This window comes from Podarcis tiliguerta (genome assembly GCF_965153285.1).
Source record: "Podarcis tiliguerta genome assembly, chromosome: 7".
NCBI lineage: Eukaryota > Metazoa > Chordata > Lepidosauria > Squamata > Lacertidae > Podarcis > Podarcis tiliguerta.
Window position 1 is genome coordinate 44,272,167 of NC_139540.1, and position 25,630 is coordinate 44,297,796.

Sequence of the window (25,630 nt, forward strand, 5' to 3'; positions counted from 1 at the left end):
ATAAACACTGCAGTTTGCAGTGTTCATCTCTGTAATGCTGTTACTTTTGAAGGATGTAAGGGCTTCTCCAGATGTCATTTCTATAGTGCGTTCCTGGTTATTTGTGCTCATGATGGTTATCGTGGTGGTTATATTTGATCCCACTTTTAATACTGTTGGTGGCTGCAGACATTTCAGACTGGGCTTTCTGCTTTGTTTTCAGCCAGTGCATGCTCCATAGTTTCCTGCTGAAATCCTATTGCTTTTTATTCCACAAGTATTCCAGGGGTTGTTTTCATCCAAAGCAGCACCAGTGGAATTCCAGTGGGGCAGTGGCATTGCTGTTTCCTCCCTTCTGCGCATCCCCCAAATCTTATTTGGAGGGTCCCCCAACCTTCTGGAACACATTTTCAATGCTTGTAGGGGGCTATGGGGTATGGGGAAGCTTCATTCTCTAGTGTAGGTACCTTGAACTAGTACAGGCTTCCTCAAACTTGGCCCTCCAGATGTTTTGAGACTACAGTTCCCATCATCCCTGACCACTGGTCCTGCTAGCTAGGGATCATGGGAGTTGTAGGCCAAAAACATCTGGAGGGCTGAGTTTGAGGAAGCCTGCACTAGTAAAACAAAAGTGTTCTTCCCCAGGGTCCCCCCCCCCCAGTTTGTTGTGCTATAGTGCAAGTGCCCCTACAGACAACAATAGTGCAGTAATATTCTAGAAGCATTGCAGAACATCTCATAAAGTGGAATGATTTGTGGGGATGGTCTAGTACTGTATAAATCTACCACTATTGCACTATTATTGTGTCAGTGACATCTTGCAGAACACACCCTCCGGCCTGGAGGGATCCTTAGTTGAAAATGAGAATTCTCTCCATTAATGGTGCTGTCTACTACCACCTTCTGCAGTGGTCTTCTGGGATTCCTTCTGACCTTATATACAATGAAGCTGAAAAGCAACACATCCTCAGGACAGTATGCAGCCTGGAGTTTCTTAGCAAAGGTAAGATGTGTGCAGCTCTGTTTTGGTTAGGTATTTAAGAATGAGCATCTGTCACTCTTTTATATACCTCCAGCCCATTCTTGTTATAGTAAAGGTAAAGGGACCCCTGACCATTAGGTCAAGTCGCGGACGACTCTGGGGTTGCGGCGCTCATCTCGCTTTATTGGCCGAGGGAGCCGGCATACAGCTTCCGGGTCATGTGGCCAGCATGACTAAGCCGCTTCTGGCAAACCAGAGCAGCGCACGGAAATGCCGTTTACCTTCCCGCTGGAGTGGTACCTATTTATCTACTTGCACTTTGACGTGCTTTCGAACTGCTAGGTTGGCAGGAGCAGGGACCAAGCAACGGGAGCTCACCCCGTCGTGGGGATTTGAACCGCCAACCTTCTGATCGGCCAGTCCTAGGCTCTGTGGTTTAACCCACAGCGCCACCCGCGTCCCTATTCTCATTATAACCTACTGTAAATAGTTTTTTCCTCCAACTATACTTTATATCCACCTTTATTAGATGAATGGATCATTAGAGTGGCAAAAGGATGGCATTCATCCTCTCCTCCAAAGCAAATTAATGTGTGGGGTGGTAATTCTAAATGGCATTTGTGATTATCGGGTCAAACTGGGCTGCAGTATTATTCTTGTGTGATAATAATTTGATTTTGTGAATGCACCTGCAGATTATTGAATCTGAAGAGGTGAAAAAGTCAAGGGTTGAATCCCACAATAAAATGACATATATTCATCCAGTGTTACAGTATGGAACTGTATCAGTTTCTAGACACACCATTTTGGTTCATCAGTAACGGTTTCCATGGTGACAACCTCATTTCTGGTTACACTGTTATTCAGAGATTAGGCTCCAGATTGTATCATGGATAAAATTAGTGGCAACGTGACCATTGGCTTAAATAAGACAACCGATCCAATAATGATTTTCATGGTGATCTTAAAGATCCTTTAAAAAAAAATCCTTAGTATTGTATCAGTGATATGTTTGGGTTTTTCAAATCCTCACAGTATCCTCTGTGAGCATTGCATGTTTCACATCAGAGAACCTGCACATGAACTGCGAGAGGGGCAAATTCCTCCTCCTTTGGTTTCCTGTTCAAAAAAACATGTGTGCGAACACTCATTCTGTTGTCTTAATTCAGTTTCAATTTTGGGTCCTAAGTATGTCTTGTGTATCTGCCAGAATGCATATATAGAATTAATCAGAATTTGACAGTTCAACCTGTGTGCAATTTCAATATCTGAACAGGATGTAAGGGAAAAGATTGGGGCAGGTGTCTTGTTGCAGCTTTAAATCAGCTTTTGGTTGGTTTCCTTGGAGATAGCTTGATAATAGTCGTGTAGCATCCAGCACTAATTATTGCACTGAAAGTGCTTCAAAGTCTTCAAAACTGTCTCCATAACAACACCTTGGTATCTAACATAATTATTAAATTTATCGAGGAAGTGGAATTAAGTGTCCCTGGCTCTTTAAAAATACAACATCAGTAGAAATCCCTTAACAAGCTGATACCACATTATGGTCACATTGTGATGATAAGCAGTGTATACATTTGATTAATAACTATTTTAGATTTCATCTTGCTCATACTATTTAAACTATCAAAAACAATGTCTAAAATTGTAATGCAGCATTTTTTTACAGCTCTCAGTGGATTAACTGCACTCAGGCATCTAAACAGAATATGCAGGAAGGCAGAACTACATAGTGTGGCTATGTACTCTTAGACAAATAATTAAACAACACGACTAGTTAGCAATGAATGTTTGCAGAGCAGCACCCTGGCTCTGGAATGAGCTTCCCTTAAGCAGGTTCTGGCAACAACGGAAAACATTCTTATTTTACTAGGCCTTTGAGCATTAGTGGCACATTTAATTTATATTGTCTTTCAGATATGAGAAATACTGTGAGTGAGATGGTTGGGTGCTGGTTTTAGAGGTTTTAGTGATTTACATTTTACTTTTAATTACTGTGTTGCATTTATTGCTTGTTACTGGATGTGTAACTCACCCTGCGACCTTAGGGTGATTCAATGAATGAATTAATAAAAGTAGGAGAAAGTTGCCTATGCAGACCACAATTTAAATGTAGACAAGAAGTGCCCAAGGAAGAGAATGAAGAAATACTATTTACATGGTAATATTGTGAGTTAATGCAGTAACATTATTATTGCTGAGTTACAGAACTAGGATAGAATATATTTCAGTCTGGCATCAATACTTCCTCCTTGCCCGGATATACAGTTATACTTAAGGCAACAGTCTTTGCAAACCAGTTGATTACATTTCCCAGGTCTCAACACTTGCAGCCATTCCATGGTCCCAGGGCATAGTCTGAAGGCATATGGTGCAGCATTCTTGAGCCTATCAGGTTTGAGATTGGTCAGTACCTAGTTGGAAGATCAACTGGGAATCCTAGATACACACCACACTGAGCCCCATCATGGCAAAAGGGCAGGATCAAAATGTAATAAATAAATAGCAACTGGAAAGCAACCATCTTTTCCCTTCCCATCATCCATCATTACTTCTTCCTTCCTTTTAGAATAGAATAGAATCATAGAGTTGGAAGGGATCCTGAGGCTCATCTAGTTCAACCACCTGTAATACAGGACTATGCAGCTGTCCCTTATGGGAATCGAACCTGCAACCTTGGCATTATCAGCACCACACTTTAACCAGCTGAGCTATCCAGCTGATCTCCCATGTCTGAGACTATCACATAAAACTGTGTGAAAGATCCAACCTGAGTGGCACAAAATAAGAAAGATGCTTATTGGTGATCAGTGCCCAGTCAACCACAACCACATCAAGTTAAATAAACACGTCATAGACCCATATCACTTTTGGTTATGCAACGCCACCTCTACCGACTCATGCTTCCCACCACAAGAGGAAAACTGACTTCCAGGATCTATCAAGGCTAAATTTATCAATGAGAATTATCCATATTTCTTTCCATCCCCACCTTGGCATTCCAATGTTTTTATTTAGTCTCTTTCTTAAGTGATTTATATTTGGGGAATTCTAAGCTGAACTATGATTCATAAACATAATTTTAAATGGAAGGGAAAGAATAACAAGTCTTTGTCTGGGAATAATTTCCATTGCTAATTTGCAAGTACAGATTCCAGATGTTCAGTGAACAGAGCATTGCAAAATATGCTTATACAGAAGATTTTAAAATTACACCATTTATATCAAGCATCCTTCAAAGAGAGTACGATTTCCATTCTTATATAACACAATAGTCTAATATTCCTTTCAAGATCTGTTGTATTTTGTTTTTTTTCTTTATGGCTCTCAAATCTTACACAGAAATCTTGTCCTTCCACCCTGCATCACTAAATGCCATTCCAGGTGGAGGGTTTTTAAAATGGTGGAGTAGGTAGGAGCATGTGGAAATATGGATAAAGATAAGACAAGGGAAGGCAGGTCAGAGACCTTTTTGGTGCCATCTTTTCTTCTGGTAAATGCAAGGTGGTTGGAGAGAAATATCTGCTGATAGTTACCTTGGCAGGTATTACCAAGATAAATGAAACATATAGGGTTAATTTCTCTTGGCTGTGTCCACCTAGGTGCTTGGTGTAACCACCACCAGTGTCTAAAACACTTTGATACAGCTATCAAAGATACTGCAAAGCTCAAAATATACATTATGCACAAATTATTATAGCAGTAGCTAGCGCATTGTCTATTTTAGAAAATGAAGTCACTTCTGGTGAAGGAGCAGAGGGAGGGAGCACATGACCCTTTCCCTCCCACCATTTCCTTGCTCCAGCTCCCACTCACTGGATCCCCCCCCCCCCCCGTGGAGTTTCAAATGCATGTTTTCCCTTATTCTGAAGAATTCTTATGGGCAAACAACTGTGATACACAAAGGGAGCTTCTTTGCTCACAAGAGCATTGTTATTCAGTTAGAGAGACCAGCCCATTTGACACATGCCATCACTAGCATTTGAGAATGGACTGTCCTGTTGAGAGGAAGAGGAAAGCCAACATCATGCAAGTGATCATTCTTCCATATTTATGCCAGACTTTCCCAATATGGTGCTCCACAGATGCCAGTGAGCATGACCAACAGTCAAGGATTTTTATTTGCAAAGGTTTCTATACTTCTGATTATGCCAACATTGAAAATATATATATCACGGTGGTGAAGAGTACAGTGGTCCCTCGGGTTACGTACGCTTCAGATTACATACGCTTCAGGTTACAGACTTTGCTAACCCAGAAATAGTACTTCAGGTTAAGAACTTTGCTTCAGGATGAGAACAGAAATCGTGCTCCGGCGGCGCAGCAGCAGCAGGAGGCCCCATTAGCTAAAGTGGTGCTTCAGGTTAAGAACAGTTTCAGGTTAAGTACGGACCTCTAGAACGAATTAAGTACTTAACCCGAGGTACCACTGTATACAAATCATCAATAAATTAGATTCACAAAACTAGTACAGAATACATCATTTTATAGTCCAAAACATCTGGGGGGCACCAGGTTGGGGAAAACTGCCATACACATTGACTCCTGGCTTTCCAAACTATCTTCTCCAGCATGATTTCATAAAATGCTTTTTAAATCATCAATGTGCAATTTCTGTAAAAACCTACAGAAAAACTTTACAACATTTTATCTCTTCATAGAGGTCTAAAATGTTGAACAACCCCAGTTTTTGCTGTCATTCCTTGTCCCTTTCTGCTATAATAAAAATAACTTGTCGATTTTCTTTCCATTGCATCATCTGAGAAGCAGCAAAAACACGCCAAAAAGTGGCAGAATCAAGACTTTAACTGTATTATTGTTGGGGCGTAATCTGAAACAGCGTCAGCAAAGCAGTTTGCTATCTGGCCTAGGAATTGTTTTGTTTTCTATGTTGTCCCAACGGAGTCATGAACTAGAAAATTAAATTATAAATGGAAAATTACCATAGATAAATATTCCCAAATGTATGGACATATTTGTGAGGACAAGCTATTTTTATTGATGAATGACATACATAATGCTTTTTTAAGATTTCTTGTGCTGTTTCCAAGCCCACCTCCCTCCCAAACGATTACAACTTGACTGAAGTATGATAACAATTTCCCATTTCACAACTGCTGACAATTGTGAAGAACATGCCGGCATTTCAGTAATTTGTTAATATTTAGTCAAGAGCTGATTTCCTCCCCCCCCCCGCCCCCATGCTTTAAAACTGTCGGCTTAGAATAGTGAGCATGCCTGGAAGGCTATATAAGTCCCTCAGGCTGTTGAGCATGATGCCTAAATGTAGCCTTCATGTTCAGAGGTCATATCTACCACTGAATACCATCTGTTTTCACAGGATTCTGGGTAGAAATGATGGGAAACCACAGATGATGGACTTGATGGGTTTAGGGTCTGATTGAGAAGGACGCTTTGGAGATGTGGTTGTGAATAGACCACAGCGTGACAGGGGAACCTGTGGCCCTCAGAAAATGTTGGGGTCCAACTCCAGTCAGCCGCAGCGAGCATGCCAGTGGTCACAAATGATGGGAACTTAAGCATCTGGCAGCCCACATCTTTCCCATCGCTGGACTAGAGGAATTAGCTCACCTGTGCAGACACGATAGCTATTGTGCAGCTTCCTGAATTAGTTCAAGAGATTGCGCCTGCTTTACTACAGTTTTATAAGCCTCAGCAATTTTGTTGGTTTTGGTGTTTTTTTTATAAAAAAGCTCAAAATATTAATCACCACTGGTAAAGAAATGGTTTGGGTGACGAAAGCTGCTCTTGCAACATCATCCCTTCATGTTCCCTAGCCTATCATTTTAATTCCTATTACAGTGGTACCTCAGGTTACATACGCTTCAGGTTACAGACTCCGCTAACACAGAAATAGTGCTTCAGGTTAAGAACTTTGCTTCAGGATGAGAACCGAAATTGTGCTCTGGTGGCGCGGCAGCAGCAGGAGGCCCCATTAGCTAAAGTGGTGCTTCAGGTTAAGAACAGTTTCAGGTTAAGAACGGACCTCCGGAACGAATTAAGTACTTAACCCGAGGTACTACTGTATTTAAAAAATAAGGACTCTCCAAACACGTTAATGCTCTTTTCTATATCCTTGAAGGCCAGCAAAACATCAAGATGCTCAGGAATTAGAGGGGAAGGCGGATATTGCAATTTAATCCTTAATGTTGAGAATTTAGAGATGATGAGGGGACGCTCGAAGAGGGAATATATTTTCCTTGGCTGTGTGTCTGTGAGTGTCGATGCTGCTCTGCACCATGTGACTTTTTCAGGCTGGGTCAGAAGTTAATTGCAATGAAAATACATTAAGGTTACTTTATTTACTCGAGTTGCTTCTTATCAGTGCTGCTTAGGGCTCTGATGTCCAGCGCCTATTGAGACCAGTTCATGTTTTGCTTGTTTGACACATGGCTCTTTCCTTTTCTTAGATCTGCCAGAGTTCATGTTTACAGCTTCATGTGAGGGAAGGCCCAAAGGAAACATGTATCAAACTAAACTAGGGTGGATGTGGTCAGTTGGTGGCAGCATCACCTTCTTTCCTTGGCATGTAGGCCACTACTGTGGCAGCAACCCAGGTTTCAGAGACCCTGAGATCTTATTGATACTGCTGTTTAGTGTGGATGGCAAACTTCCTGTACCTCCATTAATTCTCTGTTGTCCGTATGATGTTTTCCTCTTCCTCAGTCTGGATTTTCAGGGATACACTGAGAAGAGGGTATGATAAAATCTGGACTGAGAGAGGGGGAAATGTAGGAAGGCAGTCATTTAGAGCAGAACATCATATGGACAACAGAGAATTAATGTGGGTGCAGGAAGCTTACTATCCCCATTAAACAACAGAATGGTTGAGCCCTAAAAAAAATTATTTATGCAGAAATCATAAATAAAAAATTAAAAGGGGGGGGAAAGAGAAATGTAGTTCCTAAGGAATGGTGTAGGGAGGGAATTATCCACCAACAACCACAGCAGCCAAGTAAGGAGGTTAGGGATTGAGGAGTGAGGCATAAAGAAATAAAAGAATTTCTTCTATTTGGAGATACCTTATTTCTTTCTGCCTTTTTTTGGTTGTCCATCCTGAGAGGGTGCTGTTGTGTGCTTGACCTGGGGAAAAGCACCAGCTGCTTGGGGTTCTTTGTGCTGGACTATCAACTTAAAAGGGAAGCCCTGGCAATATGCTATGCCCACTTCTTTTAGGGCTGGTGTATAAGGCCAGAGAGTCCCTCCGCCACCCCAGTTTAGCTGGGCTGATATCCTGGAATATTTCAATGGTGACTTTGCCTGTATTTTAGGTTTCTAACATTCCGCAGTGCTTTGGAAAGAGTGTCTTTGAGCCTGTAGTGTTCAAAGCGAATTACCACATCTCTTGGGGCTTCCCCAGTTCCGTTTCTGCCTCCTGGAACCTGGTGAGCTCTTTCGATGTCATTGAGGGACAGTGGTATGTTTAAATTCAGGGAGAGTATCCAGTCATTAATGAAATGCACTATGTCCTCCACTTCCTGATTCTCCAGAAGACAACCATTTTTCCTCCTATCGCTGTCTGGTTGTTCCTCCAGCTTCATAACTAAAACTAGTCGTCATTTGTAAGAGTTGGATCTCAGACTGGTTGGTTAGACCAAGATTGTGTGCACAGTTTGCTTTTTTTAAAAAAATAAATAAATTGATATTTAGTTAGAAAGCATATCCAATTTTTGCTGAAATGGAGTTAGGGCTGTTTATAGGGCCTGCCTTATTTTTTTAATATACTCATCTGAGTCTCTGCCCTCATCCATTGTGGCAGCTATTTCCCCACCTTTGGGGGCCTTCATGTTGCCTTTAAGCTTTTGACTGTCAGTGTCTGAGGCCTCCTCTGAAACGTCAGGCAGAGCTCCCTCTGTTTCTTCCTGAAGAACTAACTTGCAGATTTGCTTTTTGGTCCCTGTATTTCTTGGATCATCACCTTGCTGAGGCTTGTATGAAACTTTTTGATTAGATGTCAATAGGATCTACTCTGATTCGATTTTGTCCCAGGGTGATTGGAGACACAGAATTATGCCATCATTTAGCTTTCCAGCTAGCCATGCCCCTAGGCAAACAGACCCAAGTGATTAAAAGAACTCAGGATGTAGCTGGACCCTTTTGGAAAATAACTCAGAAAACTGTGCCAATCTGCCTCAGGAAAGCTCACCCAATGTTTTTGGTTTGTAGGGTGCATTACAGTTCAATAGCTTGAGCATACTGCAAAAGCTCAATGAACTTTTGTTTTAGAATCTTAAAATTGCCTTTTCCTTCCAGCGACGCATGGTAGCTTTTGTTTTTCTCGAGAGGAAATATGCCTTCCCTCTCAAGACAAACAAAAGCTACTATGCGTCGTTGGAAGGAAAATGCAATTTTATTTAATTTTAATGGAAGTTGGGAATATGCAAATCTTAATATTTTATGCAACATTTGACATTAACACATAAAATGGATTCACAAGTAAACAAGATCAAGACCCATCAGCATCATGGCACAGGCAGGTTTAAAAGATGCAGCGTCTGACAATGATTCCAACAAATAGCTCTGTCAGTTTAGTTGAATGGGTCCTTGGGGTTAGAAGGATGCTGATAGCAACTTCAACTTAAAAGGCAAAATATCTAAGCCAATTTAAGCAAAATTAGAAGAACATTTGGCTTGAAGATGAGGAAAGTGGTACTTCTGTGTCCTGCAAGGTAATGCCCTTCAATTATTTCCTTAAAATGATTAATCTACAATTGAATCAGTTAAAGTGTGGAGCCCTGGTTTTAAAAAAGTTTTCTTAACTTTTTGTACTGTCCCCCTCCTAAAATATCTCTTTTGAGTGTTAATATTCTTACGAATGAACTTATGGGAAGTTGATGTAACAAATCACCATCTTCCTTGTCTTTTCTAGGTTATAACAGCTGCTCTATCCCTATTCTTCTTTGAGATTGCAATGAATGTACCAACAGCCTGTTGGTAAGTATTTTTTTTTGGGGGGGGGGGAATTATGGCTGTTCTGAATTTGCTGTTGGATTTCCAAATTATGTTCCTTAATTTCTTCTGATTTTAAACAAAAACAGTTAAGCAACATTTTGTACAATGAGAAGATCGCAGAGTAATTTACAATATATAATCATACATACCATAGTAACACACAATATTTTCCTCACAGTTAAAAGGCCATAGGTCATGGGGAAGAGGAATGTGCAATGTGATAGGACACATCAAAATGGCTACTTTGGGGGAGGTGCATGGACTATGCACAGCAAAGGAATTCCAGGAACACCTTTCATTGGATAGGAGAAAAATTGTACAGAAATGTCATTAGATTAGCAAGGGCCTCAATCATTCATTACTATAGATAGAAAGAAGGTGGCTAAGGGTGATGAGAATAGAGGTTTATAAGATTAGGCATGGAGTGAAGAAACTGGAAGAGGTTCCACACTCCTGGTCTAGAGTGGAGGTTTTCAAGCAGAGGCTGGACAGCCACCTGGTGATGATGCTCCAGCTCTGGATTTTGTGCATCAAGGTGAGATATCTTACAGGACCTCCACCAATTCTGTGATTCTTGTTAGGGACATTAAGGTTTTGCAAGCAAGTGAACAGTTAATTTCAAACTAGGGCTGGTAGCCAGTATATCTGCAGTGCTATGATATGGTATCATGCATAAGATCTGCTGAAGTTCAAGTAAGTGTTCATGGAAAGTTTGCAGTTGGGTCTTTCTCCAACATCCTTCCCCACAAAGTAAAATGGCAGTATTTCTGAGCTATCATATCTTTTATTATTCCGGGCTCATGAGGAATAATGATATCATTATAAAATGGTTTGCACCATAATGGTTATGCAAGAGCTTGCCTTTTCAGGAGCAGTGGCACTTGCATAATTTGCAAAAACAGCCTGGTGGTGAAGCTAAGAGTTTAAATGGATGTAATGCTATTAAAATCCAGACAGCTTTGCATGGTTTGCCGTGTAAAAATGCCCTCTTACCAATAAAAACTACAAAAGTTTGTTTTATTTATAAAGTTCCATAAGGAGATTTGCTGTTTCATAAACTAAGCCTTGTGGCTTAAAATATAAGGTCATAACACTGAATTGTAGAAAAGGAAATGGAGCTGAGCCAGCGATTTGTGGATTCTTCTTGTTGAGTGACTTAAGAAAAGAGCTGGAGACACGACTTCCCCCTTGCTCAAGATAAATGAAGTGTGAGCTGACATCTTTAGAAACAAGAGACAGCTCCACTGAACTCTGCTACCTCTGGAGCCCTTTGTTCAAGCTGTGTTGTTCGCAAGATTAGTGCAGAGTAGGAAAGGTCATTGCTAGAATGGTGATGGGAGAAGCGAGAAGCTGAGGAAGTGCCTTTGATGAATGTACTGCATGGACCGTTGTGTCATAGACCAGCCTGGCGGACTATTGTATAAACGGATAGGACATCAAAGTGATCCATCCAATTAAAGTCCCATTGTGAAGGTTACTTCCCAAGCTTTTCGTTCCAGAAAGAATAACTGACCGTTGACCATGCTGGCTGGAACTGATAGGAATTGGAGTCCAACAACTGGAGCAGCAAAGGTTGCCTATTCTTGGTGTGGTGCCTAGATTGTTGTACTGGATAGATGTGAATTCAAATGCCAGCTCAGCCCCAAAGCCTCCTATTTGACCTTGGGGCCAATCTCTCTCTCTCTCTCTCTCTGCCTAACGTGACAAATGAGGGTGTTGAGGATAAAGAAGAGGGGATACCATGAATGGTGCGATAAAATAAAAAAGAACTCCAACTAGCTACATTTCAAATAGCCTGTACCATTGCTCTTTTTTACTTTCTGCATTGATCATCAAGCAGTTTCCTTATCTGAGAGCTATTCATGGAGCAGACATGCACAGAGATTGAGCCCTATAAATTATTGTGTGTTTTCTCTGACTCCAAAAGCATAAAGGCTTGGGTCCAAAGAACTGCATCAGGCCTCTCCTTTTCCTTCCTGATGCAAAGAGCTACTCTTTAAGGGTAAGGGAACCCTCTGAAACAGTTTGTGATAGGACATGAGAGAGGATCTTCAGAGGGATGAATTTGGGACTGCATTCCAGTGAGAGATCAGATCATGAGATGCTTTGGATTCAAGCCACTATGTTGACCATGTGTGTAGAACATCAGCTCTGAAGGCCAAATGAAGCCCCTGGATGCTCTTCAGACCCTCCCCAGCCTTGCTTCACCCTCCTCTAATGTTTATTTCCTGGCTGGACTGTGTTCTGGAACTGATAATGACTCTTGCTACTGCCCCGCCCACCACTGGCAATGTTGGTACCAAAAGGCTGCCTAGAAGGGGATGCAGCCTTTTTAAGAAGAACATCATATGTAACATTAAATAATGGTTATTGCCACGTGCTGTTTTAGTTATTGATGTTTGCATCAGGCTTTACAGTGTAGTAGACAACAACTGTGTGATGTAGCAATTTTGTGTATGGTTATTATCTCTCTTGCAGCAGGATTTGACCCAGTAGAGAGATTGATGTTGACATGGAAACATATAGGTGCAGGCATAGCAAGTATACTTTGTTATCCCCACATCATACTTAGAGCCATAAGAAAGAGAGGGTAATTACTTTTTTAAAAAAAGACCAATTCCTTGATCCAAACCAGTTATTCAGAATTTCCTAGGTTAATCAAGATTCATCCATCAGGCACTGGGAGGACAAGTGGTATTCTAGAAGGAAGTAGCCCCCTAACTGTAACAAAGACCACCCCCCTTCCCTCTTCCAAGAGTGTTACGGTTCATTAAATCACTAAATAGTTCTTAGAGCTTTGTGATAGTTTGAGAGGACAGGACTGGAAGAAAACCCAGAGCGTTATCAGAGGCTGCAGCATTAATAGTCAAATAACATGTGGAGGCCCAAGAAACTCTGGGGCCCAGTGCTTGGAGTACCTTCTACATGTCAAACGACCTTGGCTGCCGAAATGTTCCTTTTCCCCATGCAGTGCAGCCATGCATGTATACAATTGCTTCTGGCATCTGGAAGGCTTCAATTTGTGGTTCCACAAAGGTGCCCTGACAGCCATTGTGCTCCTAAGTGAGGGACCAAGTTCCTGTCATCTTGAGGAACCAGGGGTAAGCAACTGGGATGCCATCATACTCTCAACAAATTACCAGTGGTTGTTATTCTATTACTTAAGGAACTGAAAGAATATCTCAGCATGTAAATTACCGACTATTTTGGCAATGCCATCCTGTTCAGTGAGTATCCTATGAATTGCCCAAGTGACTCTTTGTTAATAAAGCTTCTCCTCTGCTTTCTTTAACAGTCTTTTACTTGGTGGATTTGCTGAAGCCTCACTGCTTTACATCGAAAGGACTGGCATATGAATATATAAGGAGAAATTATGAAGAAGAGAATAACCAAGCATTCCCATCAGTCAGTGACTGAAAAATCCAAAACAACAGCAGTGAAGATGTGCAAACTGCAAGTGACTTAATTCCACATTCTTCTTTCTTCAGAGCCTTAAAAATGTTATTAATAGCAGTGCAGAAAGTCAGGACTCCGTTAACCTTTATACTAGCCAGGCTAAACTAAATTGTGCAGTCTCAACTAGATCCACTACCGTAAAACCACCTGGGCATGCACTGCTGTAAGAAAGGTGCTTATCCCGCCCCCTTTCCAACCTTACTTCGAGTTCTGCACCATTCAGAATTTGACAGCTGTCCCTTTATCACAATATAAATTATAGGACCGTAGTCTCACTTGTGAAGGGAGAATGGACAAGCTTCTTGGTCTGTGGCAGATTTCCAGGTGTATTTGGGCACAGGGAAGACTTGGTAGTATTTTGTGCTCAGTCTGGGACATGCATTGCCCAGGGGGTGTGCTTGCTTCTTCCTTGCTCTCCCATCATACACAACTCCAGTGAAACATGAAGAAACAAAACCACGTGGGTCTGCTCAGAAAGAAAGCCTGTTTAATGGGATTTGCTCCTGTGTAAATGCGTAAGGGTTGCGATGTGAATCCACTGCGGAAATCTGTTTGTATGTGCATGCAGAGGAAGAGGGCACACTTTCTATGTGTTCTTGAGTGTGGACACAGACAAGCACAATGTCCAACAGCGCAATCGGACGCGTCTTTTCAGAACCAAATCCTATTGAATAGTTGTGTCATGATTGCAGCAGGAGGTGGCTGATCTTTGTTCCATGATTATAAGCAATTCCTACTGAGCCTTAAGCATGACCATTCTGAAGATTGGCACTTGGGAGTATCTACATGGAAGCACAAGCAAAGCGACTGTTTCTGCCGTACCTTGCAAATAGTACCAGTTCTGCAGGCGTTCTTGTCAGAGTTTCCATTCGGTTTAAGGTTATCAACCAGGTAGCTGATGATCCTCCACTGATGTATAGCACCACAACAGCTGTATTCTTTGTGGAACACTTCTTCTGTATGTTTTTTTAAACAAAATAGGCTTGAGTGACCTTATTCACTGTGAAAATAATACTGTAACCAGCATAGATTTGGTATACCCTCTTATAAGATGGAAGTATCACATTCAATTATTCTGTCTGCATAAAAAAGCTAAGAGATGTTTAGTTCAAGCTTTGGACTGCCCTCCACCCCCACTTACCCCAAATATTTGAAAACCAGAAACCACAATCTGATGTGTGTTCATGGACGCTGGAAAGCTCAGCTAATAGAAAAGAGTACCTTGAAGTGATAACTGATTAGCACAAGGCCATGTTGAATGTAAAATAACTGAGTAGTAAATCTTATTTGCATTTTTCAATGTGTCTTTTTTCTGTCTTATATTGTTATCTATTATACACACACAAAAAAGCATTTACACATCTTAAATTCCAATAGGTGCAATCCCTACAAGTATACAGTACAGTGGTACCTCATGTTAAGAACTTAATTCGTTCTGGAGGTCTGTTCTTAACCTGAAACTGTTCTTAACCTGCGGTACCACTTTAGCTAATGGGGCCTCCCACTGCCGCCGCGTCGCTGCTACACGATTTCTGTTCTCATCCTGAAGCAAAGTTCTTAACCCGAGGTACTATTTCTGGGTTAGCGGAGTCTGTAACCTGAAGCATCTGTAACCCGAGGTACCACTGTATACAGTTTATAATGCAAATCTATATATGGCTCCTTGGAAGTAAGTCCCATTGAGTTCAGTGAGTCTTACTCCTGGGTTAGCATGCATTTGATTGCAGCCTCAATCTTTGCTATGTATTTGTAAGTATACTGACCTTCTTTTGTCGTTTCCTCTGCCACTTTGTTTCACTGGAATATAGGCAGTTTCCATAGCAATGTTAGCCTTCTGCTCTCTCCCACTCCCAGCCTTTTGGTTCTGGACAGCTGCCCCTTCAAGGGCATTCAGATGCCATTATCGCTCTTCATATCCTCAAAAGGGTTGAATTATGTACTTTTTACTCAGTCATTAATCAAAAGGCTAATGCAAAGCAAAAATAAATAAATAAACCCCTACATGGTTCAAGCTTCAAAAGGCAATTATTTAGGTAAAGTGAAGCTTTCATTCAGGCTTGCAGCCTGTCAGTTTGGAACTGAGAACAAATCATACATCTATGATGGCCACAATATCATTATTATGGTGGTTGGGGAAGAACATTAGCTGCTACCTGCGAGTACAAAATGGGTCTTTGTATCTCACAACAGGTTGCCATCTTGTTTGGGATTTAAAGTTGCTCCAAACTACAGATCCATGACTCATTTTGGTCTAGAAAGTTGCCTCTCATCATACACCCACCCACCCACTCCCCTCTTCCACATGGCTGGGGAGCCTGATTAGCCAAGGAGACACACACACACACACACACACACACACACACAATGAACAAGTGTGTAGGCACATAGGTCCCCTCTAATGTTTGCTGACTGTGTGGCCAGGGATATGATGCTAAAGGCCCCGCGTGAGAAACATTCCAAAACTGGTGCACATCTACATAAAGATATTAAATGGGATGTGGGTGGTGCTATGGTCTAAACCACTGAACCTCTGGCTTGCCGATTTAAAGGTTGGTGGTTTGAATCCCTGTGACGGGGTGAGCTCCTGTTGCTCGGTCCCAGCTCCTGCCAACCTAGCAGTTTGAAAGCACGGCAGTGCAAGTAGTTAAATAGGTACCGCTGTGGCGGGAAGGTAAACGGTGTTTCTGTGCGCTCTGCTTTCCGTCATGGTGTTCCATTGTGCCAGAAGCGGTTTAGTCATGCTGGCCACATGATCCGGAAACCTGCCTGTGGACAAACGCCAGCTCCCTCGGCCTGAAAGCAAGATGAGTGCCGCAACCCCATAGTTGCCTTTGACTCGATTTAACTGTCCAGGGGTCCTTAACTTTACCTAAAGATATTAAGTGGGGATGCCTGAAATGGAAACTGAGAATATTTTGCTATGGTTAATAATAATAATAATAATAATAATAATAATAATAATAATAATAATAATTTATTTATATGCTGCCCATCTGACTGGGTTTCCCCAGCCACTCTGGGTGGCAAAACCAATGTGTAAAATTTATTGCACCAATTATATATAATTTATGCATCAAAGGCATAACCAAGCAGCTGGTTTCAAAGGGAAATAAACTTTCCTAATGAGATGCAGTGGAAGTCCTATTAATAATATTTTTAAGAGATATATATAGGCGTAAGAGCTTTAGTTTATTTTGCTTTTCAAAATTAATGTGTGTGGTTTTTTAAAAAATATGGCTAAGTGGTAGTTTTATTTATTAAACAGTATATATTTTTATACTTCCTTATGGGCACTACTGGAGGTTTTTGTTAGGTGTTATAGGCAGAACGGATTGATTTTAAGTTACCTGTCAACAGGCTGATGCGGCATCAGCAATGCTTAATTAACTGCATAACTGAAATGTGGCTGGCAGCCCTAATTATTAATACATCTGGGGAAAATAAAACTCTTTAATCCTTTCCTAGTCTAGGACTAGAAAAGCTTATTCAAAACATGACAGCTCCAAGTGCCTCTTAATAGGTGCTAATGGCTTTTCAATAGGCCGTATGTAGCCTATGGCAGCTGGCAAGTCCTGTGTTAAGATTAGCTGTGTCCTCATCTTTCAGCTCTAATAGGTAGATGTAGCATAAAGGTAAAGATGTCGCGGACGACTCTGGGGTTGTCGCGCTCATCTAACTTTATTGGCCAAGGGAGCCAGTGTACAGCTTCTGGGTCATGTGGCCAGCATGACTAAGCTGCTTCTGGCGAACCAGAGCAGCACACGGAAATGCTGTTTACCTTCCCGCTGAAGTGGTACCTATTTATCTACTTGCACTTTGCCATGCTTTCATACTGCTAGGTTGGCAGGAGCTGGGACCGAGCAATGGGAGCGCACCCCGTTGCGGGGATTCGAACTGCAGACCTTCTGATCGGCAAGCCCTAGGCTCTGTGGTTTAACCCACAGCGCCACCCGCGCCCCTCATGTATGTATGTACGTATGTAGCATACACAAGCTGAATATGAAAGATGTTTTTGTTTTTGTGCTGGCATAGGTCCACCTCTGTTTAGCAGAGTACTTTGAAAAAAACTGGACACCCCTCTTGCGGGAGTGTAGAGTTGTGATCTTTATGGTGTAAACCAGGCTTCCTCAAACTCGGCCCTCCAGATGTTTTTGGCCTACAACTCCCATGGTCCCTAGCTAGCGGACTAGTGGTCAGGGATGATGGGAATTGTAGTCTCAAAACATCTGGAGGGCCGAGTTTGAGGAAGCCTGATGTAAACCCATGAAGTAGGTAGAAAGCTCTAACTCCTGAAGACCACAGTACCATGCCTCAAATCTATACATTGCCACTAAGAAGTTATGATCCATTGTGTTCAATGGGAGTTGCTCCCTGGTTAAGCAGATGTAAGGATTTCAGTGTGCCAGCTACACCCTTGAAAATTATCATGAACCTAGCAGGTTATACAAAATGGATTTAGATAAACACGGAGTTGTTTTTCCTTAAGTACTACCTTTCCTGCAATACAACAAAATAGAGGGAAGAGATTTTAAAGTTCAAGTGCCTCAGCTGCCATTTCAGAAATGCTTTGCTTCAACAGAAAAGTTTTTTATTTTAACATCCTTTTAGGAGACATCCTCAAGACTCCCGTGGATTGCTATGATTGCCTCTGTAGATTTTATAACCCTCCTGTTTCCTTGCATGGATTATCAGTTCCAGGCAACACACAGGATAATTGAAATATTATTCTCTTGATTTCCTCATAGCTCCAGGCATAAAAATACTGTATAAGCTATAAAAGGATGGGTTAAATTTAGCACTTCGCAGTATTTTTAACCATTCTGCAAGTACTGCCAATTGCCGTTTTACTATCACTTCAATATGTTGCTATGAGTAAGAAGCATCTGAGGAACTGAAGTCTAGATAGTGGCTTAGAACTAGAGATGCACCAATGGAAGGCAGTGGGTAGACTGATTTTTCTTCCCAGCCTCCCCAAAAGCCTCTTCCTATATTCAGAGAGCTGACGGGAGGAAAATTCCATAAAATCAGGCAGATACACCTTCTGCTCTGCTCATGAAAGGTGCCTCTGGCTCACGTTTTTGGAGATCCCCAGTTCCTTCACTGTTAAGTAGGCTTCCCAGATGGCTCAGAAGAGGCATTTTCCAGAGCTACTGCAGAGGGGGGAGTGTGGGAGTCATTTTCTATCCACACCCTTCAATGGGCACATCTCTGTCTCCAAGCCAGTATATTTGCCTAAGATAGAACACAAGTAGTTCTAATGAAATTTCACAGGAAAATGGTCCATAGCAGAACCTTGTAGTTAATATTGTGTGACATCATGGTCAAAAAGATCAGACCCTTCACACGCCAGTAACCTGAGTTTTAGGATTTTCCTGCCAAGTGGTAATATTCTTACTGTTTATCAGGTGCAGGTGTGTAATAAAATGACTGTTACCGTCCAGTATTGAGTCCTGTGGATGCCCTATGGGGCTTTTGCATTTAATGATACAGTCAAAGTTCACTGCGCTGAGAACCTTTCTTACACTGGAAGCTGCCTTGTCCAGAATCACACACACAATCACGTCTCTCTAGCTCAGCATTATCTACTGACTGGCAGCAGCTCTGAAGGGTCTTGGAGATGCAAGAGGACCTGGAACCTTTAGTTTGCAAAACATGAGCTCTGCTTTCCTCTTCCTTACCTGCATCTTGCCATCAGTACTAGCTCTTTTCAGACAAGAGAAGAGAGGTGTTCCCATGTTAGCGTTGCTGTTGTATTGCAATGTTTTTGCACTGGTATTAAGACTTCACTTTCTTTTCCCTGTGAACAATATAGACGCAAACAAAAGCTATTACACTATGCTAAGCCTACTTGAAAACCACTTGTTTTTCTTTTCATTTAAGTTACAGAATTTTAAAAATCCACTGAATAATGAACACTTCAGGAACGTAATGGTAGCAATGAAGTGAGAGACACCAACAATTTAATCTTAAAGACATACTGTATTTAGGTATCGGTGGCCTCATTGTTCCTGCACCACCACCCGTACACATTTTGTGTAACACTGTAGGCAGGCAGAGCTTTTGAAAAGTTTCACTTGCTTGGGTGTATGCGGAGAAAACAGCTTTTCAAAATAATAATCTGTACAATACAGTGCATAGTACATCATCTCAAAACATTATGAAGAGAAAAGAAATGGATTTTCCAAAAGCCCATGTCTTTCTTTTTTTTTTAATGGAACTATTTACAAGTCAAAATTCTTGGTTTTGAGAAACAAAAATACGGTAAAACCTTTTTTTTCTTTTATTCACCATTTCATTGCTATTTTTAAATGCAATCTTGGAGAAAGAAGGGAGAATTACTATCGTTTACTTCAGTCGTGTTTTGTGCATTGACATTTCATCAGTATGGCTTCAATTTACGCTACAGTTTTTTTCATTTTTGTCGGTGCTTTTATGCAAAACGCCTTCCCCTGTAACCCCCCCCCCCAAAAAAGAAGCAGCCAAACATTTCTGCAAATGAAAGCAGGATGTTTCCAACAAGGATGCCACTCAAGAATCCTGTCCAGTTTGTTGATGAGGGCTAATTTCTGTATCTTGACTCTGCATAAACCTGCATAGATATTGAAAGGATTTAGAACTGCATTTGCACTACGCAAACCCACACTGAAGTAATGGAACAGCACTTGTGTACTTTCTGTCCCAGGTAACTTCAGAAAGGCATCAGCCAAGGATCCACACCCACTATGCCGTCTGCAGCACCTCTTTTCAAAGGAGGAGGGATAACATATTAACAGGGATACTGTCCCACAGCAAATAGGAAAGGAATGTGGGTGAATAGCTCTCTGCAGCAACAGAGGGTCTAGGGACAAGGGCTCTCTTTCCCCCAAAATTGTTGAAGGCACAGATGCTATTTTGGGTTAGGTGGCGGACAGAGCACAGGGTGTTCCTTTGGTTTACAAAGTGCCATCATTCTCCACTCTGAATTTTGCCACCCAAGAAAAGTCTTTCCATGCAAAATGATAACGGCAAAGGAATGATAAAACATCCTGTCTGATCTTATGTATGCACTTGGGTCTTAGGCCCTCCAAATAATATGCACTGGACCATAGCTGAAGCCAGACGATTGTTTTAATCAATAAACCTTTTAATTATGCATTGCAGAACAGTTTTTGGTCTTGAGGCTATGGAGAATATACATTTTTGGGGTTTGGCTAAATGAAGATGCAGAAAATGCAAATTCCCTTAATTTAAATGAGGATTTCCTTGGAGTTGCAGAAAACTAGTGTTTTTCTCCATTCTTCAAACTAGCTTACGGGAATACATTAATATGGAAGAGGGCAAGTGAGCGAGAATTCTGGAACTGGCAATTTTGTTACTTTAACAACAGAGTTTTATTCTTAGTTCCTCTAACGGAGGTATCATTCAATATATTTTTAGTTTATACTTGCAATATACAAGTCAGACAATGGAGCATTCGTGTTTGAAAGCCAAAAAGAGGATGCAAAGCTACACCAATAAAGTGGATTTTTGTTTCAAAATCTACAGGTTTCAATGGAGTTTTGTATTTGTATATTTTCTTGGCTGTACTTTTGTTCCCAACTTCTGTCATTTCCAGTGTCACTAATGACTGCTACAGGGGAAAAAAGAGAAAAAAGTGGTAGATTATCTTGGTGGACACAACTGTTGCTCAATTAATTGTATTACGCTATAAACAGTAAAATACTCAACTTTATTGAAATCACTGTGTCAGCCAAGAACTGTGTTAAGTGAATCTGCACTAGAAAAAGTGGGACATGTACATTAACTACATATAAAAATAGTAATTTAATTCTTTGTTGTATGTCCTCTAGCATAGTAGCAAGCACATCCAGCTGTCATTATCTTCTCATATTGTGTATATGTGTGTGTGTATACGCATGTATATACACACATATACACATGCAGGCGGAATGTAACTAAATAGTTGAGCTAGCACAAGGATTAGTGCTATCCAACGGGATTTCCCTGCTCTCCTCCCTCTGCACATGCCTCACACTGTCCCCAAATTGCTCTGGAGGGCTGGAAGAAGCCTCAGAACATGTTTAGGCTGTTCGTGGGGGGTGGGAAGAGGGCAAGAATGTTCCCTTGGGCAAGGAGAAATTCGTCTGCAGGCAGAACATTCACCTTAGTGCTACATTATATACAACCCCAAATGCACACATACAAATATTTAGAAAACAGAACACACATGGGGATTGTATAAGCTTTGCATCTCAGCCTGGGTTTTGTAATTTATGAACACAGTTAAAAGTACTATAAGTTTGCCAAGTAGTGAAGTATGAAAAAATGTAACAATTTCAGTGCCCCCCCACTCTGAAATTTGATTTGTACAGCCAATTCTATTTTAAAACAACAGCAACAACAACAAAAAATTACCCACACTTGAGGCAAGTGTCTGTTATCAAGGCCCTAGGTGGCCGATTCTGGCCCTTGGCTGTACAAGTTGGTTTTTAAAAAACACTGTTTAAACATACAGCACCATCAACGTGCCTCAGAATGCACTCTAACATAGAGCACAAAATACAAACACTACAGAGTGCAAGTCTAACCATCTCCACAGAGGGAAAGTACAGAGGTTAGAAATACGCATGTGGCTTAGAACAAGACACTTTCAAAATGTCCTCTCTCTTCCATACTGAACATTTGAATGGCATCACATACAAAAGTGAAAACAAAAGCAGCTGTTGGTTTCTCATTTGTAGGTGTCATACTTTTTTTTTAAAGTAGTGTAATTTTGATATATAAAAAAATAAAAGATGTTGATGCGGGGAAAACAAACCAACAACCAGGGATTGCAAAAGATCATGCCTGGTTATTCAAATGAACCCAGATTATCTCCCTTTCAGTAATTACGTCTTTAAGCAAATAGAGAAAAGTTGTCCTCTGGCCTTTAGTAAACAAAATTCTAGCAATGATCCAAGGCTTCCTTCCACCTGATTCCAAACCTGCTCAGCGTCTCTCAACTAAATCATCATCCCACCCACCAGGAAAAGTGCACTTTCAAGAACAGATACAAAAATAGATTGGCACGTTGTTGACACAGTGAAGGTATCTTCCGCAACCCGTCATTGCTTTAGGAATCCTTTTGTAATATGGAAACCGCTTCTGGGAAAGCTGATGAGGTTTCCGCAGGAGCAGAATGTATAGTTTAAATAAAGTGTGAAATGAAGGCTGCTGTTTAATCTTCCTTCTCCTCGCAGGAAAGTTTATGGGGAACTCAAGGAAGTTCTTTTTTTTTGTCCAAGTGGTGTGAATCTGCTCCACCCACGGTTCACTCACATGCAACTCATTCATCACTTGCGTCGAGTAGTTAAAACAGTTCGTCTAGCCTGAGAGTCTTAAGGAATTATTCCTACGATCAGGTTGAAAAGCTGCACTGAAAAGAGAATAAAGGGTGCTGGGGCATCTGTGCCCCCATTTTTGCATTTCCAGTAGTAACTGCTGCTCTTCTGAGCTCAACAGGGAAAAAAAAGTTTTTAAACCCCTCCCTCTTCTCGGAAGGGTAGCCTGTGCTAGGAATGGTGGACCAAGCGTCTATAATGTGGCATCACTTCATGTTCAGGTAGATGGAGAGCAAATTCCAAGGCCACTAACACTGGGAATTCAAAGGCAATCAGCTCCCTCCTGTTCAATCGGAACTTCTCTTCCAGTTTCTACAACAAAGCCAAACAGATTAGTGTATTAGTCATGTACTTAGCTTCTTCCAATTGCACTTGCAAGTTTAAAATAGGTCTTAAAATTACATCCAACCTTTCTGATGCAGCTAACAAGCAAAGGCCAATGCATGATATAATGAAGACACAGCAATTCCTTTCATCTAAGCCACTGCCGGGTCAACCCTCCTTCACTGCTACTTTTTGTGGCGAAGGTTTGTGGCCTGGGGGTACTTACATCGATAAGATGTTTCACATCGTGCTTTTTGAGGTCACTGCCGATTTTGGCAGCGAGTAGGACACATGCTCCAGCGCAGAGCTTTCTGTTCTGCTTGTTGAGTTTCCCCTTGAGGGCAAGCTTCTCAAAATAGACGAAGGCCATCGCCACGGTGGGTTCCTCAAAACCACACTCTTCTTGAGCTAGTTTGCGCATCTCTCGCTTCAGGCTGAAAGGGGAGGGAAAGGTGTGTTGCTGAAGAAACTCAAAGATTGTAATAGCACTACCTATCATTCAGAAGGCTTGCCTAAACACCACCAGTAAACTGCCAATATATCATACTGCTACGCTTCACTCTCAGCACCTGCGAATGTAAAGTGTCCCCTGAATTTCTGGACATTGAATTGTTCATGTTTGAAGTCATTTTTTTTTGTCCAAAAATATTATTGCAAGTCCTGAATCTCTAACTTCTATCATTTTGGACTAGACGGTGGACTGGAGGCAAGGAAACAGAAGCATACAAAGGAACTGGAGCTCCTGAAATACAGTGGTACCTCGCAAGACGAATGCCTCGGAAGACGAAAGAGTTTTTCGTTTTCTGAGTTGCTTCGCAAGACAGATTTCCCTATGGGCTTGCTTCGCAAGACGAAAACGTCTTGCACCTTTTTTTAAAAACCGTCAATGCATTCCTATGGGAAACCGTCAATACACATTGGTGCTTCGCAAGACGAAAAAATTCACAAGACAAAAAAACTTGCAGAACGAATTAATTTCGTCTTGCGAGGCACCACTGTACTAATGTTCTGGCCCAATGATAGCTCTTCCATAATTCCTTCTGCTCCCTAACTTTTAAGTATATGCTGTTGCAGAGACTGAAAAGGTGTTGATACACCTGTACAAATGGGACAGGGGCACAAAGGATACAGCTCGATGTTATCCCATTGTATTTGGCCTTGGCTGCTCGTAAGTATTAATGGAGTATTTTGTCATCACATCTGTACCCTGTTGTGCTTCTCTGTATGCAACTCTAGGAGCCTGCTGACCACTGAGAAATAACAATTTGTGAAGTTTGCAATGCAGCAGACATCTTTGTACCAACACGTCTTCAATTCAACAATAGAAGAACAACCTTTCATCTATTAAAATATACCCATGATTAAGTCTTATTATCATTTGGTTGCAACAGCTTTCACTAATTTCAGAAATTCTCTCTGCCCCTTTTTCAGCAGCTTTCACAAGAACATTCACATCCTTGTCCTTACCTTTCTGTTCCTTTAGATATTTAAAAACACTGCAGGACCATAATATATACTTAGACCACACGATCCCTATCTTATTTATTCAGCTTTCTAGTCTAAGCAAACAGATGGTTTCTTCTGTAACAATGGCCTTTGGAGGTCACTCTTCCAGAAAACCTACTGTTAATATTTTACCTCCATCTACCAAACCTATTAAGGGTAGCTGCACGGCAATGGTACCTTCTTATTTTACTGAGTGTCAGCTTGATGTAAGGAAACTTTTCCTTGAAGGTCTCGTTCATATCTTTCTTAAGGTCTGATGGCTTCACATAATCAATTACTGTTGTCTGTAAAAGATCGGGGGGGGGGGAATTCAAGGTGAATTTTCTCAAAATTTCCAGTAGAATCAGCAAAAGTAAGAAATAGTTGCATGTTCTTATCCTAAAAATGATCTTAAGTACACTCTGGCAATAGCCATCAAGAAGATGCTTATCTGATTATTGTTTCAGAGGACATCAATTTTATTCCAACACCATAAAATGCAATAGAAGGTTATTTGGTACTTTTAAAAACTGCTATTTTGGCATAGTCATGATCTAGAATTCATTTTATCAGATGCATGTTGTGATTGTCACTTGGTATGTGTGTGCACATGCACCCACCCACATTTATGCTATATATATGTACTTTTAAACAGTAGGGTCAAAAGGCCATAAATGCAAGAGTAGCAATAGGTTAATGAATGGCTCACTCTTATAGTGCTCCTCTAGATAACCTATTTATGGAGCATTCACTCTCAGTTTGTGGGGAGGTTATGAGAGAACATACACTCATTCCGCATACATCTTCATTTGCTTGCAGGAAGTTTATACATCTTTCTGTATACATTCAGTTCACACTTTTCAATGCACTTCCCCATCACTTTCCTAAACTGCAAAAAGTGCAGTAAGAGTGGCTTTGTTGTGCTAGGGCAACAAATGCTTAAAACCACTTTAATAATACACATTCTTTGTTACAGTTCAAAGACCCACAAAACAGTTTCAAAAGCAGAATGCAGCAGAGATACAGAGATTCCAAGGCAGTCACTATATTTTATCCAGAGCATGTTGAT

The 25,630-nt window shown here is 41.2% G+C and overlaps 2 protein-coding genes across 5 annotated transcripts in view; one reads left to right on the top strand and one right to left on the bottom strand.

The window, feature by feature from the left end:
* Window positions 1-14,693, top strand: part of TMEM241 (transmembrane protein 241) — a 38,165-nt gene extending 23,472 nt beyond the window's left edge. For 2 of the 3 annotated variants that reach the window (XM_083451682.1, XM_083451684.1), the window contains 3 exons: window positions 889-982; window positions 9,855-9,919; window positions 13,233-14,693. In XM_083451682.1, coding sequence (XP_083307808.1) covers window positions 889-982; window positions 9,855-9,919; window positions 13,233-13,293 — 220 coding nt within the window. In that variant the 3' untranslated portion in view covers window positions 13,294-14,693. The other variant, XM_083451683.1, reaches the window with a different exon arrangement.
* Window positions 14,694-19,352: 4,659 nt separating this feature from the next.
* The window catches only part of CABLES1 (Cdk5 and Abl enzyme substrate 1), a 51,818-nt gene continuing 45,540 nt past the window's right edge, over window positions 19,353-25,630 (bottom strand). For both annotated transcript variants that reach the window (XM_083451647.1, XM_083451646.1), the window contains 3 exons: window positions 24,760-24,866; window positions 23,303-23,510; window positions 19,353-23,064 (listed from right to left, as the gene is read on the bottom strand). In XM_083451647.1, the coding sequence (XP_083307773.1) occupies window positions 22,924-23,064; window positions 23,303-23,510; window positions 24,760-24,866 (456 nt within the window). In that variant the 3' untranslated portion in view covers window positions 19,353-22,923. The remainder of the gene's footprint in view (window positions 23,065-23,302; window positions 23,511-24,759; window positions 24,867-25,630) is intronic.